At 37.9% G+C, this 13,858-nt stretch overlaps 2 protein-coding genes across 2 annotated transcripts in view; both read left to right on the top strand.

The window, feature by feature from the left end:
• Positions 1 to 13,858, top strand: part of CD58 (CD58 molecule) — a 150,916-nt gene that overhangs the window by 87,593 nt on the left and 49,465 nt on the right. The window lies entirely within an intron of this gene.
• Positions 254 to 4,522, top strand: LOC100011036 (histamine N-methyltransferase-like). The gene is made up of 2 exons (XM_056820186.1): positions 254 to 292; positions 3,968 to 4,522. Exons 1-2 carry the CDS (start codon positions 254 to 256, stop codon positions 4,520 to 4,522), a joined length of 594 nt encoding a protein of 197 aa, XP_056676164.1.

Genomic DNA, 13,858 nt, shown 5'->3' with positions numbered 1-13,858 from the left:
CCTGGAGTCACAAAGATCTAAGTTCAAATAGGACCTTAGACCCTTCCTAGCTGTGTGACATTAGACTAGTCACTTATTCTCTGATTGCCTGACAAAAGGCACTGGACAAGGAAATGGCAAACCACTCCATAATCCTTGCCAAGAAAACCTCAGGGATAGCTATGGTCCATTGGGTCACAAAGAGTCAGTTGTGACAGAACAACCACCGGATCCCATTAACAATAACAAGCCATACTGAAACCAGACCATTACCATGGACAGCATCATCACCCACGAACACCTGGGCAAAACGGTGACCCATTGAAAAAATGAAAACGAAGACCAGTGTTGGTAATAGCTGTCACCACACCAGATACTTATGATCGGCAAACCTTGTGGAACCAAGAAAATCTCCCAACTGACACCTGGCAGAAGAAGAAATCAGAATCCTGAGGGAACAGGACTAGGGACATACTATCTCCATCATCTTGTCTACTGCTACCACAATTGTCCTGAAGATGCTTTGAGTGACCCTACAGCAAACATAGCCACAAGAATCCTGGCACAGACCACCATGGTATAGTGGTAAGAGCACTGGCCTTGGAGGCACAGGATCTGGATTCAAATCTCATGTCTGGCATGCATCAACTGTGTAACCATGAACAAAGCAATCTTAAAAAAACAACAACCTTCTGTCTTAGAATCCATACTAAGTATTGGTTCAAAGGCAGAAGAGTGGTAAGAGTGAGGCAATTGGGATTAAGTGACTTGCCCAAGGTCGCACAGCTAAATTATATCTGAGGTCAGAGTTTAACCCAGAACTTTCTGTCTCCTAGCTTGACTATCTTCTCAGTCACCTAGCTGCCCCCAGGGCAGTTAATCTTAATGGTCCTAAATTTCTTCATCTGTAAAATGGAGCTAATAATGTCTGTGATACCTCATAGGTGTAACAGTTAAATTAAAAATGGAGATTTGAACCCCAGACTTCAAGTCTGGGGTTCAAATCTCCATTTTTACATAGGTCTATTATTGCAGTCAAATGAGAAAATGGTTGCAAATTATTTTGCAAACTTCAAAATACTGCATATGCAGCTATTATTTTACTAGTAGCAACCAAGATCCAGAGGAAGTCAAATATCCTGGCCAAAGTCATACAAGTAGTAAGCAGGAGGGCTGTCCAGATCTCTAAATTGCAAATCTAGTCTTCATTCCCTTTTACCACATTCCTCCTGGCAAATCTCACCAGTTTCAGTGCCTGTCTACTGCCATGAACAGATAAAGTCTTTATTAACTACAGGCTAATGATTATATACTCTGGGGATCCTCCAGGTCTTCATCCCATTCTAGTACCAGCTGTGTGACCCTGGGCAAGTCACTTAACCCTGTTTGCTTCAGTTCCTCATTTGTAGAAGGATCTAGCAAACCACTCCTGTATCTTTGCCAAGAAAACCCCAAATTCATTCACAAAGTTGGATACAACTGAAACAACTAAATGCCAAAAACCATGTGATCATTTCATTGCTTATTCAAGCCCCCAGTTTGGGTAAGGAAATGGATAGAAGCTAAGATTAAGTCCCACCATTTTCCAACCAGCATGCCCAATGAGAGGCTGAGTGGCTACACAAGTTGCCAAGCATTGAATTCTAAGCAGTGGTGCTCATGAGTTCCTAGATAGTTAGAAATCTCCTGGTCCAATCACTCCCCCCCCCCCCCCCCATTAAACAGAGAAGAAAGTCAAGATTCAAATTGGTGACTGACGTGACTTATCCACGTTACATCCTTTGGGTTCCTTCATTTTCACTGAAGTCCTTTTTCCCCCCTAAAAACCCACTTCATTCTCCTTGTTACCTCAAACTCCTTTACTTTCCCTTCTTTGAGATTTTGTTCAGTCGTTTCATTCTCTGATACCCCATTTGACATTTTCCTGGCAAGGACACTGAAGTGGTCTGCCATTTCCTTTTCCAGCTCATTTTACAGACAAAAGGGGTTAAGTGACTTTCCCAGGATCTCACGACTTGGACATATTTGAAGCCAGATTTGAACTCAGGGAGAATCATTTCCCTGATTGCAGACCTGGTACTTTATCTCCTGTGCCACCCAAGTGCCCTAATTTTACAGATGAGGAAAGTAAGCCTCAAGGATGTGAAGTGACTTGTTTCACATGGCTAAGCAGCTAGGTGGTACAATGGATACAGTACTGGACCTGGAGTTAGGAAGACCCAAGTTCAAATTTAGCCTCAGACACTTACCAGCTTTGTGACCCTGGGAAAGTTATTTAACCTCTGCCTGTCTCTGTTTCCTCATCTATAAATGGAGATAGCAATAACTCCTGCCTCTCGGGGTTGTCTCATGTATCAAAAGACATAACATTTGAAAAGCATTTTGCAAACCTTAAAGAGCTATATATATGTTACCAATTATTATTAATAATATTAATAATAGATGATAGAACCAAGCCTCAAAGCTTGGTCGTCTGATTCCAAGCCTCATGTACATTCTCCTTTCTACGACAAACTGCCTTTCTAATCAGATCCTCTCAGGCTTCTAATAAGTGCTATATCCATAATATTCAGGAATTTGAAGGAAGGAAAGTTTGGGAATGGCATGGGTATAGCTTCTCCTTCCTTTCTTTACAAAGGTTCAGAGTAATGAAAATGCATTTGCTAAATTGTTAAAGAGAAGGGGGCAGCTGGGTGGCTCAGTGGATTGAGAGCCAGGCCCAGAGGTGGGAGGTCCTGGGTTCAAATCTGGCCTCAGACATTTCCCAGTTGTGTGACCCTGGGCAAGTCACTTGACCCTCATTGCCTAGCCCTTACCACTTTTCAGCCTTGGAGCCGACTCCAAGATGGAAGGTAAGGGTTCTAAAAAAAATTGTTAAAGAGAAGCTGGCATCTGCTGTTTCATCGATGGACCTATTGGTTAGCAAGGATTACTGTTTTAAATCAATGTATTGATTTGAGCAAAATTCTATTCCAACAAACTGTAGAATTTCCTCTTGGAATCACTGGATTCCTTCAAGGATCAGCTTAGGCATCACCTACTCTGTGGAGCCTTTCCTCCTCTTCCATCTCCCTTCTAAGAGGAGTTTGGGCCATTTATTTATCTTTGTATCTCTCTCTACCACCAGTTCCTTGAGGCCAGGGACTGATTTTTTTTGGGGGGGGGAGGCTCGTGTATCTCCAGATCCTAGCAGAATTGAGACACTTAACAGTGTTTGTTTAATAGAATGCATTTATTATAAAAGGATTCACTTGTGTTAGTCAGATAAGAAAATGCTACTTTGTAACACAGATTGAGGCACAGTTTCCCTTTTAGTCTGTAAAGTCTCAACCCTTTTGCCTGGTATTTAAATCTTCCCTTGTTCCCAAATCTAGCAAAGGGCTGTGCACACAGTAGGTATTGAATAAATGTTGAGTAGGATAACTGATCTGAGTTTTGGAAATTATTCATGTGAATTTCTCTTTTATAGAACGATGGATAAGAAGATTTCTCCCACACTTGTAAATGGAATAATGGAAAGATCTTTGGAAAATCATCGATTCCTGTTTGAGCATTTTCTTCATGGTGTCTTCATTATTACTACTGATATACAAAAGAAGCAACTGGAACTGGGACCTTTTGTTTTTAGCAGCACTGTGACTACTCTTAAATTACCTACCTCACAGGGTTAAAGTGCCTTTCTTATCTGTTGGAATGGCTCTCATTGTCATCAATGGCAGCCTGACCCAAGGAGAGGAAATGAGCACTGGAGGAGCCAGGAACAAATTGTTTTAAGAAGTAGCTAGGTAGCACAGCACACTTCAGACACTTTCTAGCTAGGTGACCCTGGGCAAGTCACTTAACCCTCATTGCCTGGCCCTTGCTGCTCTCCTGTCGTAGAATTAATACTATGTATTTTAATTTAAAATCTAAGAATTTTTGAATTTTTTTTGTTTGAGATTGTATTTTTATAAAAATCCAAGACTTTTGTTTAAGATTTTACTGTTAGAAGAACGTAAAGTTTGCTTGGCATCAGGAGACATCATCTGAATATCAAAGTAGAATAATAGAGAAAAAGGAGCTTCAGAAATGGAACTTTATTCACATGATTCAGATGCTGTATTATGTAAAAGATATCCCAGCTACTCTGAAATTTTTCCACAGTCTCCTGGATACTGAGGGCAAGATTCTTATTATTCTTGTGTCAGGAATGAGTGGTTGGGACAAACTGTGGAAGAAGTATGGATTCCGCTTACCCCAAAATGATCTCTGCCTCTATGTGTCATCCTCTGACATCACTCAAACCCTAGAAACTTTGGGAATTAAATATGAATGCTTTGAACTTCTATCTACTATGGATATATCAGATTGCTTTGTTGAAGGCAATGAAAAAGGGGAGTTACTGCTGGACTTTTTAACAGAAACCTGCCACTTTAGCCAAACTGCGCCACCTGATCTCAAAGCTGAGATTATCGAAGACCTTCAAAGGCCAGGATTCAGTGTAAAAGAAAGAGGAAAGACCCTTTTTCAGAATCACTTAAGTTTCATAGTTGTTGAAGCATAACCGTGTACCACCAAGTTGTTTATCAATCATTCAAACAAGCATTTATTAAGCAACTACTCTGCCAAATATTGTTCCTGGTAGAAAGGTGAGGGAGATTCAAAAGCCAAAAACAGAATGACATTGTACTGAAGAAGTTTATATTCCATAGGAGAAGAAAATGTGTGCATATAAATATATGTAAAATAAGTCAATTCATCTTAAATAATAAGGCACAGAATTACCAGTAATTTTCTCTTGTGTTATAGTAGAACATATATTATAAAACATGGCTAGTATATCACAATCTCATATAGTTGAAGACAGTGCATAATCTAGACCTGTGACAATCTGGAAGGCCTAGTACCTTCTGTCATCCATTTATATATAAAACAGGATCTTTTTATGTCTTCTGATCCAGCAGAGTCTCATCACCATCATATAAAGCTCATTTCGAAAGTTAAGTTGAAAAGATAGACCCAGCTAAATCCAATTGCCTAAACTCCAGTGTATTATATCTGGTAGTGTGATAGATCTAATTGATACTAGTTCAAGAGAACCAGTTCAAATTATTAAATTGTTAAATTTTCCATATGACCATTTATCCATTTATACCTTGGATGTCAGCAAATGTTATAAATCAGGATTGTTTTTGTATGTGGTTATTTAGACTTTAAAAAAAAGGACAAAAAATTTAATAATTCAAATTAAATGTAAAAGTGCTCCATTCATTCATTTTTTGAGAACTAGTTATTAAGATATTTACCATTACACCTTTGGCCACATCCACCTGAAAGTGTTGATAAACTTTTCTAGTCTCCTATTTATGCAAATGATAAATAAGTTTTGCCTTCTGTTCTCTAAGTATCTTCTCAAATTCTTCCATAAATGTTATTTTATACAATAGAACTTTACTGAATGTGACCATTAAACCATTAATATTACAGATTTAAAAAGACAGCCAAACACATTTAAATTATGAATATGGACCAATGATGACCTTAAATGACTTTACCTTGAATGACATTATCGTTAGAAAATGATATAATATAATAAAGATATTATGGAAGCAAAAAAAAAAAAGATTTTACTGTTATAAAAAAATTCAAAGATTTTGATTCTGTTTGAGAAAAGATCTTCAAGAAAGAAGCTTGAAACTTTTATATCCAGAGAATGAACTGTTGCAGAAAGATGCCGAAACCCTACACTTCATCAAGAAGATCAAGAATGAACTTTGGATGTGATTGATTGGACTGAACTTTTGATTGAACATTTATTGTAACTGTACACATTTATGCCAAAAGGGACTGCCCCTAATTTGGCTTTCTGTCAATGCGCCTAGCAAACATTGGTTTTGCTTTCTTTTCTTTTCTCACTATTCTAATTTCTCTTAGAAAATTGAATATTGTGTATATCTTTAGTTAGAAGTGAATTTAGAACTACAAAATGATTATGTTAAATGATCAATGGGGAGACTAGTCTCCCAATGATCATCAGGGGGGATTGTAAACCTCAAAATTCCTTAGACTTATAAATGTTGGAAATTTCACCATTGGGATATTTCATACTTGGAAAATTTCTTACTGATAGTCTATTGGAATGGGAACCCCATTGGCATGGGAGGTTCCTTCTCTTCCCTTCTTAAGATTACTTTAGGACAGAAACCTTTTGCTGAACAATGGAAAGGACTTTGACCTATGCTTAAGCATAGAACAGGAATTTCTTTGAGTCATGATTGATTTTAGAATTGATACAATGGAGATACTTGGAATCAATCTCCACCCTATTCAGTCCTAACAGGATTTGAGTAAGGGCTGCAGCCTAGATCAAAATTCAATTATTCCAATCTCTACCCTACTCCGGTTAACAGGATTTAGAAAGGGCTGTAGCAAAGGAGCAAAGATTTAATCATTTGAAAATATGACCTTCAACAGACATGTGCAAAGCCTCTGGGCAGTCCTGGGTTAAGCTAGAGCCTCCATTGGCACAGGGAAATTGATGGACAGTGATTGGTAGATGTGAGAACTGAGGGGAGGCAACTTGGATGGTTTCCTTAAAAGATAGGGGAGTCTGGAGACTCGGAGAGAGTTGAGGAGTTGGTCGAAGTGGTGGCAGTGTACTCTGAGAAGCTTGCTCTGAAGGAAGCTGAAGGTGGGGGCCTCTGAGACTGTTTCTGCATTTTGGTCACGTGAGTAATAGGGACTGATCTCTTTTCTTTGCCCCAGCTATCTAAGGGCTTGGGCCTTTTGGCCCAGCCTAAACAGAAGGGGTATTTAAGCCCTATTTCCTTCTCTCCCTTTTTCTCTCTCTCTCTAATTACTTTCTCCTATTGTAATTAAACTCCATAAAAGATTGACGGCTGACTTAAGTTTTCATTTAGGAATTACATAGCTGATTCCTTGGCGACCTTAAATTAATATATATCAGTCTTTTAAGTGATTCCCTTGTAACAGTGCCTATAACACAACCATTTTTTTTAAACCTTTACCTTCCATCTTAGAATCACTACAAAATATCAGATTGAAGGCAGAAGAGTGGTAAAGGCTAGGCAATTGGAGTTAAGTAAACTACCCAGGGTCAGACAACTGTCTGAGGCCAGATTTGAACTCAAGACCCCCCACCTCTAGGTCTGGATCTCTAGCCTCTGTGCCATCTAACTGCCCCAATACCATCATTCTTTACCTTTCTTCCATCCCTTGAGATTTACCTTAGGTGTCACCTCTTCTAGAGGACTTCAAAAATGATGCTAAAACATTTTGTTTGGTCCTCTTCTTTGCTCCCATAGCCTTATACCTTGCAATAGACTTAGAATCCTAGATTTAAAGGGGAAGGAAACTTGGAGGTCATCCAGTCTGACTCCTTCATGTTATAGATGAGGCCCAAAGATGTGATGTCATTTACCCAAAGTCACACAGTAAGTAGCAGACCTGGGATTCAGGTTCAAATCACTATTGTTCTCCTCATGCCTTTTAAAAATCTGTATGCAATGTTTCTTGAACATTTTAAAATCATGACATAGCAGTCTTTGTTGGAATAAAGGTACATAGTTAGTCATCAAGTTTTTATTAAAGGCTTCCTGTGCATCAGATACTGTGATGAAGAGCTTTTAAATTGGCAATACTGTGGTAGAGATGGAGGCCCACATATGCATGGCTTACCTTCCCTGAGAGCAATTTGCTAGTTTAAGGTTTTTTTTTTTTTTTTTTATGAAATGTAATCTTTATTTATTTATTTTTTATTTTTTAAAATATATTTTATTTGATGATTTCCAAGCATTATTCGTTAAAGACATAGATCATTTTCTTTTCCTCCCCCCCACCCCCCATAGCCGACGCGGAAGTCCACTGGGCATTAGATGTTTTCTTGATTTGAACCCATTGCTTTGTTGATAGTATTTGCATTAGAGTGTTCATTTAGTCTCTCCTCTGTCATGTCCCCTCAACCTCTGTGTTCAGGCTGTTGCTTTTTCTCGGTGTTTCCACTCCCATAGTTTATCCTTTGCTTATGAATGGTGTTTTGTTTCTCCTGGATCCCTGCAAGTTGTTCAGGGACATTACACCGCCACTAATGGAGAAGTCCATTATGTTCGATTATACCACAGTCTATTAGTCTCTGTGTACAATGTTCTCCTGGTTCTGCTCCTCTCGCTCTGCATCACTTCCTGGAGGTTGTTCCAGTCTCCATGGAACTCCTCCACTTTATTATTCCTTTTAGCACAATAGTATTCCATCACCAACATATACCACAGTTTGTTCAGCCATTCCCCAATTGATGGGCATCCCCTCGTTTTCCAGTTTTGGGCCACCACAAAGAGCGCAGCTATGAATATTTTTGTACAAGTCTTTGTGTCCATTATCTCTTTGGGGTACAGACCCAGCAGTGCTATGGCTGGATCAAAGAGTAGATATTCTTTTGTCGCCCTTTGGGCATAGTTCCAAATTGCCCTCCAGAATGGTTGGATCAGTTCACAGCTCCACCAGCAATGAATTAATGTCCCTACTTTGCCACATCCCCTCCAGCATTCATTACTTTCCTTTGCTGTTATGTTAGCCAATCTGCTAGGTGTGAGGTGATACCTCAGAGTTGTTTTGATTTGCATCTCTCTGATTATAAGAGATTTAGAACACTTCTTCATGTGCTTGTTAATAGTTTTGATTTCTTTATCTGAGAACTGCCTATCCATTTCCCTTGCCCATTTATCAATTGGGGAATGGCTTGATTTTTTGTACAATTGATTTAGCTCATTATAAATATGAGTAATTAAACCTTTGTCAGAGGTTTCTATGAAGATTTTTTCCCAATTTGTTGTTTCCCTTCTGATTTTAGTTATATTGGTTTTGTTTGTACAAAAGCTTTTTAGTTTGATGTAGTCAAAATTATTTATTTTACATTTTGTGATTCTTTCTATATCTTGCTTGGTTTTAAAGCCTTTCCCCTCCCAAAGGTCTGGCATGTATACTATTCTGTGTTTACCCAATTTACTTATGGTTTCCTTCTTTATGTTTAAGTCACTCACCCATTTTGAATTTATCTTGGTGTAGGGTGTGAGGTGTTGATCTATTCCTAGTCTCTCCCACACTGTCTTCCAATTTTCCCAACAGTTTTTATCGAATAGTGGATTTTTGTCCCAAAGGCTGGGATCTTTGGGTTTATCGTATACTGTCTTGCTGAGGTCGCTTTCCCCCAGTCTATTCCACTGATCTTCCTTTCTGTTTCTTAGCCAGTACCAAATTGTTTTGATGACTGCTGCTTTGTAATATAGTTTTAGGTCAGGGACTGCAAGGCCCCCATCATATGTGTTTTTTTTCATTATTTCCCTGGATATCCTTGATCTTTTGTTCTTCCAAATGAACTTTGTTATGTTTTTTTCTAAATCAGTGAAGAAGTATTTTGGTAGTTCAATGGGTATGGCACTAAATAGATAAATAAGTTTGGGTAGGATGGTCATTTTTATTATATTGGCTCGTCCTATCCATGAGCAGTTAATGTTTTTCCATTTGTTCAAGTCTAGTTTTAGTTGTGTGGCAAGTGTTTTGTAGTTGTGTTCATATAGTTCCTGTGTTTGTCTTGGGAGGTAGATTCCTAGGTATTTTATTTTGTCTAAGGTGATTTTGAATGGGATTTCTCTTTCTAGTTCTTGCTGCTGAGCTGTGTTGGAGATATATAGAAAAGTTGATGATTTATGTGGGTTTATTTTGTATCCTGCAACTTTGCTAAAGTTGTTGATTATTTCAATTAGCTTTTTGGTTGAATCTCTAGGATTCTTTAAGTAGACCATCATGTCATCCGCAAAGAGTGATAACTTGGTCTCCTCCTTGCCTATTTTGATGCCTTCAATTCCTTTATCTTCTCTAATTGCTACTGCAAATTGCTACTTTTTCTCTCTCTCTCTCTCTAATTCCTTTCTTCTTCCTATTGTAATTAAACTCTATAAAAGGTTGATGGCTGACTTGAGTTTTCATTTAGGAATTACATAGCTGAATTCCTTGGCGACCTTAAATTAATATATATCAGTCTTTTAAGGTGATTTCCTTGTAACATTGTGGCTGACCACACGGGAGTCTAAAGAATCCTCTCACTAAAACTTTTGAAATTCCTTGCCTTTTTACTATACCGTCTCACCACTTAGTCCTTTTTTTTTTTTAACAAAAAACTTGGCTTAAAGACACAGCTGCTAGAACATGTGAGTATAAAAAACTTTTTCTCTTTTCTCCTTAAGTTAAATTGGAATCAGCAGTTTTTTCTTTTTCTTCCCTTTAATCTTAAGGGACAGCTGGGTAGCTCAGCAGATTGAGAGCCAGGCCTAGAGACAGAAGGTCCTGGGTTCAAATCGGACCTCAGATACTTCCCAGCTGTGTGACTCTGATAGACAGAAAAAAGCTGTTTTAAATCTCAGCAACAGGACTCTAAAGTCCTGGCTGGAAGAGCTGTTTCTAAATATCCTTTCCCTTAAGGAACAACTTCCTGGATTAAAAAAAAAAAACAACCTTGTGGAAAGTTTGTGGCTTTGCACTGCTCCCCAAGTGTTTTGTGGAATTACAAAATATATATTTAAAAAATGAGTACTACATTCTTTGACAATTATATGGCAGCTGAAGAAGTAGGGGCATTGAGGAATGAAGGATACCTCCAAATTTTTATATTAATAGGTACTGTCATTTTTGTACTCCTCAATACTATATTTAGAGATGAAAAAATAAAAAAAAATTGAGGATAAAATAAAACAAAATGAGGATAAAATAAAACAAAATGAGGATAAAATAAAACAAAATGAGGATAAAATAGAAAATATTGAGGATAAAATAGAAAATGTTGAGGATAAAATAGAAAAAAATGAGGATAAAATAGAAAATATTGAGGATAAAATAGAAAATATTGAGGATACAATAGAAAAAAATGAGGATAAAATAGGAAATATTGAGAATAAAATAGAAAAACTTGAGGATAAAATAGGAAATATTGAGAATAAAATAGGAAATATTGAGGATAAAATGGGAAATATGGAAGATAAAATAGGAAAAATTGAGGATAAAATGCAAGCCCAATTAGAAGATCTAAAAAGTTTCTTACAGGATCAATTGGCAAACAACCACTCTACCAGAAACAGACCTGTTTCTGAACCTTTGAATGAGGAAATTTCCTTCCCTGAAATAGAGATGGAAAACACCTTCCCTATAGCCCAGTTAACAGACTGCTTCTCTCCTGTAGTGCAAATCTTGTCTGAATTTAATCCCCAAAACCCTTCCCCTGCAATCCCAGTTTCTCATGTTCCTTCTCCTACAGAAAACCAAATTCCAATGCAAGGGAGATCTTGTCCTCCTAGAGAAACGTGTCCTTGTCAAACTGACCCACAGGTGCAAAATTCAACTAGAGGCCTGTTTCCTCTAAGAGAAGTACCTGAAATAGGATGGAATGGGGATGTGGTGACTTTAAGACATAGGATACCGTTTACTCCCCAAGAAATAAATGAATTTACACGAAATATTCCCACATATGAACAAGATCCTTTTCTAGTAACAAAAAAGATGGGAGACATATTTTTTTCAGTATAATCCGTCTTACAAGGACGTTGAGAGCTTACTACAGGCTTTTTTAGTGAACGTGAAAAAAATAAAATAATTGCTCATGTCAACAAACCCGGGGGCGTAATGCAGCACATTGGCCATCTCAGGATCCCGAATGGGACTATAACAATCCTGAGGATTATCTACAACTATACCGTTGTAGAGAGGCCATCCTCACGGCCATGAAGGAATGTGCAGACAGTACAGATAAGTGGATGGAACTGGAAAAAATTAAGCAAAAGGACGAAGAAACACCCTCCAGATTTATGGACAGAATTATCGAGTTTGGGGACAGATACTTAGATTGGGACTTAACTAAAGAGAATAGTTTAAGACAAGTTAGAAGAATCTTTGTAAACAATTCTTGCAAAGTAATTAAAAATTATTTTAAAACACAATGCCCAAGATGGTCAGATATGGACCTTGAAGAATTGTGAAAAACAGCTATATATGTTTTAAAGGGAAACAAGGAAAAGGAGGAAGAAAATAATGATGACATGGAGGAAATGAAGAAAAAAATGAGATGTGTAATAGATAGGATAACTAAATTAGAAAGTGGGCATGATAATGAACCAACGACAATTGCCCCTCTCCAGAAATCCAATTATCAATCCATTACTTGCCACTTCTGTGAGAAGAAGGGCCACAAAATGATGGAATGTAGAACCTTTCTTAAGATGTTTGGAAGGAATACACAGTTTAATAATAGTTTTAGAAATAATAACTATAGAAATGATGATAATGGTTATAGAAACCAGAATTCTAGAAATTATAATAATGACTATGGAAATAACTATAATGAATATAGAAATAAGAACTTTAGAAACCAGAATTATAGAAATAGGAATTGGGAAATTAATGACAATGCTCAAATTGAAGAAAATTTTAATGATAATACTCAATAATATATGAGAAATGGCGCTCGTCCAAAAATTACTCGAGGTACTAATGACCCTCAGAGAGGTGCCCTTCAGGGGGGTGCCCAAGGAATATCCCAAAGACAATGATGGTGCCCGGGGGGGGCTGGGGCACAGGAATCAGAGGATACAACCTTTGATTTCCCAGACCCTGATGTCCTACTACCTGTTGTCCCTATCCACTGCCCTCCCCATACTAATGAACCCCATGTTACCTTAAAGGTGGGTAACACCTATTATGATTGTCTATTAGACACCGGAGCTTCCTGGTCTGTATTAAAGAGAACACCTGATTTACAATGTTATTCTATTGGCTCAGAGAATGTAATGGGAGTATCAGGAATAACCCAAAGAGTTAAAAGACTTCCTCCTAGAATGGTGTCTGTAGGACCCCTAGAGGTACAACACTCCTTCCTTTTGATGCCTGACTCCCCTTTAAATTTGCTGGGGAGGGACCTTCTATGCAAACTCAGAGCCACAATAACCTGCTCCCCAGATGGCTCGTTATCATTAGAAGTACCGGAGGAATCTTTAAATTTACTCCCTGTACTTCTCTCAGAAAACCAGGAGGCAAAAGAACCTTCCATTTTTGAAATACCTAAAGATATACTGGAGTCTCTTTGGGCCACATCTTCTTCTGATGTAGGCTTACTTAAATCTGCTGTTCCTGTGCAGATAAAAACTAAATCTAGCCCACCTCCTTCTATCCCTCAGTATCCCCTCTCAAAGGAGGCAATTGAGGGTATTACACCAGTTATTAACTCATTAATAGAACAGGGAATAATAATCCCTTGCAAATCTGAATACAACACGCCCATCCTGCCAATTAAAAAACAAAAAAAAGGGCCCGATGGCAAGCACATCTATAGATTCGTACAGGATCTAAGGGCAGTGAATAATCACGTTGTAAAGAGACACTCCGTAGTTTCTAACATACATACTATTATTTCATCTATTCCTAGCACAGCTACATACTTTACAGTAGTAGACTTGTGTTCAGCTTTCTTTTCCATACCAATACATGAAAACTCCAGGCATATTTTTGCTTTCACCTGAAAGGGCTCACAATATACCTGGTGTCGGCTGCCACAGGGTTATGTCGAAAGTCCGAGCAACTGAACCTTCATGGGAAGGACCATTCCAAATATTATTAACTACTCCAACATCTATAAAGATTGGAGAAAGAGACTCTTGGATTCACTGCTCACATGTGAAGAAAGCATCTTCTGCTGAGACTGATTGACTCTATCCTATCATATGAATTGTGACTCTATCTTATCATAAGAATTGGAGATAATAATCCATAGACAAATGGATGCTGTTTTTTTTTTCAAGAATATATTGAATTACTGATTTTTTTCTTATTTTTTCTTTTTTCT

The sequence above is a fragment of the Monodelphis domestica genome, chromosome 2 (genome assembly GCF_027887165.1).
Source record: "Monodelphis domestica isolate mMonDom1 chromosome 2, mMonDom1.pri, whole genome shotgun sequence".
Classification (NCBI taxonomy): Eukaryota; Metazoa; Chordata; class Mammalia; order Didelphimorphia; family Didelphidae; genus Monodelphis; species Monodelphis domestica.
Note: the sequence above shows the minus strand (reverse complement) of the source record. Positions and strands in the feature narration are given on the sequence as shown.